Source organism: Adiantum capillus-veneris, chromosome 8 (assembly GCF_014529385.1).
Source record: "Adiantum capillus-veneris isolate H3 chromosome 8, ASM1452938v2, whole genome shotgun sequence".
Taxonomy (NCBI): domain Eukaryota; kingdom Viridiplantae; phylum Streptophyta; class Polypodiopsida; order Polypodiales; family Pteridaceae; genus Adiantum; species Adiantum capillus-veneris.
Window position 1 is genome coordinate 28619399 of NC_140938.1, and position 5656 is coordinate 28625054.

Consider the following 5656-nt stretch of genomic DNA (forward strand, 5'->3'; position numbering starts at 1 on the left):
TGTCACACAAGGGGCATGTCATGGCCTCTGCTGGTACTCTGCTGTGACTCTCCCAGTCTCAATCCGCAGCTGGTGAGAAGATGTGCGTAACTCGCCAATAGCACATCGTATCCCATGAGACAAGTGGGTGTCCATGTATCTGGGTCTCGTCACAAAACCATCTTCCGTAGCTGGAGAAGGTGGTCTCTGTAGAAAGCCATCTTCGTGCCCAATTCCTGTGCTGGTTGTATCCATGTCCTCCTGGTGTCTAGCTGGGTCAGGTCTTGGCGGATGAGCTTGGTGATCTCTGACTGTGTAAGAGTGAGAGATGGTGCATCCAATGAGTACTGGAATGGTGGCAGCCTGTCTATGCTGAACCCATGCGCCTGAAACCATGATGCCATCTCCCCATACCAGCATGTTGTATCTCCTTGTATGGCTAACTGTTGAGAGGACTCAAGTGCTATTCGAGCATATCTGTCTCTAGGAAGTTCCCATGTGCGGTTTATGAAGGAGACTGATCTGGTGAGCGCCTCCACCACTAGTGGGGGGGCCACTAGCTCTGCTCGGATAATGGCCCGTGGTACTGATGCCTTGGCTCTAATGAGCCGCGAGATCATAGAGACGAGAGGTTTCTCCATGTTCCCCCATCCATCTGTGCGACCCGGCCTCTCGTGGTGATCCAATGAAGGTCCCCATATCTCAGCTCCATAGAGCAATGCTGAAGCCACGAAAGTGTCAAAGAACCAAAGCTTCATCCGGGGCTCCTGAAACTGAACCTGCGAACACATCTTCTCTAATCTACCCAGTGCTGCGTGGGCTCTGGTCAGTCTGGTCTCTGCTGCTCTTCTGAGTGAGCAAGGTAGGATCAACACGTACGTCCGGATCCTTTCTGTACCGTACGGGTGATCTGTACGGATCCGTACCGTACGGATCGATCTGTACGGTGCTGGTTTTTTTTTAAAAAAAATTCTGCCCCCTTTCCAGCATGAGGGTTTCGCTAGGCCCAGGCGACCAGTTTTTTGGCCTTATTTTTTAGGCGCTTGCATTGGGTTGCAGAAAACCAGTAACGCAGTCAATTATCTCTGCAGAGAAACAAAGTGTCACTGTGCAGGTAAAGTCTCTCTCTCTCTCTTCTCCAAGTTCTTATTGCAGGCTCCGGGGCTCCCCCTCTCTGTCTCTCTGTCTCTTTGGCTCACTCGTGTCGCGTGTGTCTTATTGTTTGCGACAGATTCATCATGCCTAAGCCATGCAACCCGTACTGGAAGGAGCATACCAATGTCATCCGCATTATCGACACTCCAGGCCAAGCGGGTTCCGGCACTCGACGATGGCAATGCAAGTACTGTAATTTTGAGCTCACGAGTACAATTTCTCGTGTCGTCAAGCATCTGACGGGCATTGGCACGACCAACAATTGTGGAGGGTGCAAAAAGGTTCCACAGGATATTAGGGACAAGCTGATTGCGGAGAATTTTCCCGAAGTACCAACACCAAAAAAAAATACAGGTAGCCAGCACACACAGGATGCTCTTCATGATGCTCTTATTGGGGATTTTGGTGGTTCATCTTCCGAGGTTCAAGAGGATCATCCCACTGCTGGTTCTAGTAGAAAGAGGGCTCGAGTTGTGCAGGAGGAGGAAGATCGAGGTGATATGGATGCACGTAGGCAAAGCACCTTGCCGTCGTGTGTGAACTCTCTCTCTTGGGTGAAGGAGCGTCAAAAGGTGGCTGAGATGGAGATTGCGCGTACTCTCATTGAGTGCAACATCTCCTTCAATGTTTTGAGGACTGAGCAATGGAAGAGGATGGTCCGGGCTATAGCTGATGTTGGTCACACAGATTCATGGTCAGGGGTGGAGTATAAGAAGATGCGCACTACAATGCTTGATGAGCAGAAGGCTTTGATAGATAAGGCTTTGGTCCCGGTCAAGGCCGGTTGGCACCAGTTTGGGTGCACCATCATATCAGATGGCTGGAGTGATGTTCGTAGGCGGCACATCATTAATATTCTTGTGTCGTCTTGTCTTGGCACATACTTCTTGCGCGCTGTGGATGCAGGCAAGGCCGGAGAGCACATCAGTGGTGAGTTTATCTTTGGGCACATCAAGAAAGCTATAGATGAGGTTGGGAAGGATAATGTGGTACAGGTTGTGACTGACAATGCCTCAAATTGTAAACTTATGGGTGAAATGGTCGAGGCAGCTTACCCTCGGATTTCTTGGACTCCATGTGCTGCGCATTGTCTTGACTTACTTATGGAGGATATAGGCAAGTTTCCTTGGGTATTGCCTATTGTTACAGATGCCACTAAGATGACCACCTTTTTCCGCAAGAAACATCAAGCTTTAGCTATCTTCAGGAGCCACAGTACACTTGATATCGTGCGACCCTCAAAGACCAGATTTGCTTATATGTATTTAGTGCTACAGAGACTCTTCAAATTGAGGGATCCACTTCTCCAGACAGTCGTGGACCCGAAGTGGAGATTGATGCATCACTCGCAGACAGAGCCCACTAAATACATACAGCGACGGGTGCTCGATGAGTCCTTTTGGACACAGGTTCAGAGTTTGACAGTGGCATTGTAGCTAGTGTATGTGCTTCGAGTCACAGACATGGAGGGCTCTACATTGGGCCTAGTCTATCATCTCTTCATGGAGATGAAGAGACACCTTACAGAGTGCGTGTCTCTGACACAGACCTGGTAAGTACTTGTCTTTTGAAATCTTCTAGTAGACTTGTTGTCATTTGAATTTGCCAATTCAACTTTGTTTTATTGCTGAAAATTTCAGCCGAGATGACATCATGGCCATTGTAGAAAGGAGATGGACTTTCATGAGTCGTCCCATTCACGGGATGGCTGCATTGCTTCATCCTTTCTACAAGACGCCAGAGCTTTTCCATGAGAGGACTCTCTTAAAGCTCAAGGATGATTACATCAATATGATGTACCACATGGACGATCAGCTGGAGATTGATGCATAGATGATCAACTTCATGAACAATCTAGGACCATCCTTTGCTAGAGCTGTGGTGTTGAGGCCAGAGGCTACCAAGTTCCCTCTTACATGGTGGCAGAATTATGGGAGACAAGGTCTTCCAACACTTACACATCTGGCTTTACGAGTACTTTCACAGGTAATTGAAAATCTTGAGACTTACAGTTTTTGCACAATGTACTTAGTACTTACTATTGCCATATATTAAATCTCAATGCTCATTGTTGTAGGATTGCTCGGCTGGTGCATGCGAGCGTAACTGGAGCTTATTCCTTGATACATACGAAGATCCGCAATCGTCTCAGCACTTCTCAACTAGAGAAGTTAGTCTATTGCCGAGCAAATATGAGGCTTGTGTGAGCCTACCACGCTTTGGGAACACCCAAGCAGGTCTACTATTAATTTTCACATGAATGATTGAGTCATGAATCATGATACACTCTGCCATTGAGTACTTAGTACATACTAAATAATATTTCCTTTGTTTTCATTTTTCAACAGGCGGACCCAACCAAGGTGAAGATGGTGGCAGATCCTGCTGCTATAGAGGAGGTGGAGGCGCAAATCAGAAATGAGCAGGAGGAGATTATTCGACTGCTTCACAGGGAGTTGGAGAGTGTTGATCGACGTGTGACGAGGTCACGCGCACGAGCTTTGGCTATTCCTTTACGTGAGCATGATCCAGACCCAGATAGTGCTCGAAGAGAGAGCATTCGTAAAGGGAAGCTACCTGTTCGTTCTTCTCGGAAACGGGCAAACGAGGCTGTTCGTCTCATTGAGGCTTCGACAGGGGCAGTAGAGGATGATCTACATGTGGCACAGATGTCCGTGATGGCAGAGCCAGAGTACGACGAAGAGGGCAATGTCCTGACGGATGGGGACTTGGTCTCTTCAACAGAGTCTTCATCTGCATCTGATGATGATTTTTGACGATGGGGCCATCACATGGATGATGTGCTAGCTTTGAGCTAGCTATTTAGTGCTTTCTAGTATCTACTACTATATAGATAGACTTTTTGAGTAGGATGGTTTCAGTTATGATGGCTGATGAGCCTTTTGTTATGGCGTGGGCCTTGTAGGCTATCACCTATGGTACTTTGTCATTTGATGTTTTCAACATTAGTGTGTTCATTGTTATTTCAGATCTCATTTGACTCTTGAGCCTTGATGTTCTTGTTCAATTATCAATGTCGTCTTAACTTTTAAGTCTCTTGCAGTAGTTACACAGTATGTGGTTGTCTTGTAAAACATGTCTTTGAATGTCTCTATAAGTTGTTGGCTTCTCTCTTGATTTATATTGGAGAAGTCCTAGAAAATGAGTATTTTGCGGTTTTTTACCAAGAGTATGTATTTTTACGTACATAAAATTTTTTCCTGTACGGAACAACGTACAGTACGTACATATACGCCACGTACAGTACGTTTGGTACCACCTTGTGAGTGAGAATGCAGGTCCGCTAAAAACCACTCCAAGGTAAGTGTAAGCATCTGTGTCCTCCACAGTCTCCTGGCCGTATGTGAATGTAGGTGCTGACCTCCTGATCCACTGTGGGTTGACAGACAAACCACTTTCGTGGGCAAACCTATGCAAAGCATCCAGTTGGCGTTGCATTCCCTCTGGAGATTCGGAGATCAAAACTACATCATCAGCATATAACAAAAGTGGAATCCATGTCCCTGCCAACTGTGCACCTCTATCACCATCGCTCTCAATGTAGTCAGAAACCTCATCCACATACATACCGAAGAGAGTACGAGAGAGCGGGCAACCCTGCTTCACCCCAATAGTGGAGTGAACCGGTGTAGAAAGTCCCTCAAGGGTGCGTACATGCCCTACTACTGATCTGTACAATGCCATGATCCCCCGAATGAGCTCTGTGGGTACTCCCATTTCCTGTAATCTGCGCATCAATCTAGCTCTGGGTACTGTGTCAAAAGCTTTGCGGAAGTCCACAAAGCTACAATAGATCCGTCTCCAATGAGATCTGCCTTCCTCGATGATGGCCCTGAGTGTCAAGATATGGTCAAGAGTAGAGAAGCCTCTCTGAACCCTCCCTGCCCAGCTGCACGCATTCCTTCCCTCTCTGCCCATCTACTCAGCTGTTGCTCAAGAATGGATACATACAACCGTGCAAGTGTGTGTCCAATCATGATAGTGCGATAATTCCCAGGCTCCATGGGGTCTCCTGACTTGAAGATAGGTACGATCGTAGATAGGCTCCAAGTGTCCGGTAGGCCCTCACACATGGCACGGTTAAACATAACTGCTAGAAGCTCTGCTAGTAGGCCTTTGGCATGCATGAAATGCTCAGCGACTAAGCCATCATGATCATATGCTCTCCCAGTCCTCATCCTGTCAATAGCTTTCTTCACCATCTCAGGGTGAAAAAAGCACATGTGTGTGGGCATGGATCGGGGGGGTTGGGAAGGGGCGGCTATCCAGGTACTGTGTACAAAGATGATGCGTACTGACCCCAGGTCCCTGTGGAGGAAATAGCGGGGGGGGGGGGGGGGGGGGGGGGGGGGGGGGGGGGGGGGGGGGGACTGCTCATGAAAGAGCCGCCATGCCTCACGCGAGTCCTGACTCAAGAATAGCTGGTATAGATCCTGCTGGAGTCGAGCCAAAAAAGCCCTCTTCTTCCGCCGCACCAGGCGTCGGAAGTCAATCTGTGACT

At 48.0% G+C, this 5656-nt stretch overlaps 1 protein-coding gene across 1 annotated transcript; it reads left to right on the forward strand.

The window, feature by feature from the left end:
- The first annotated feature begins 1217 nt into the window (after window positions 1-1217).
- On the forward strand, window positions 1218-2570 carry LOC147451864 (uncharacterized). The gene has a single exon (XM_086519178.1). The coding sequence runs from the start codon at window positions 1218-1220 to the stop codon at window positions 2568-2570; it is 1353 nt and encodes a 450-aa protein (XP_086375304.1).
- The last annotated feature ends 3086 nt before the right edge of the window (window positions 2571-5656 follow it).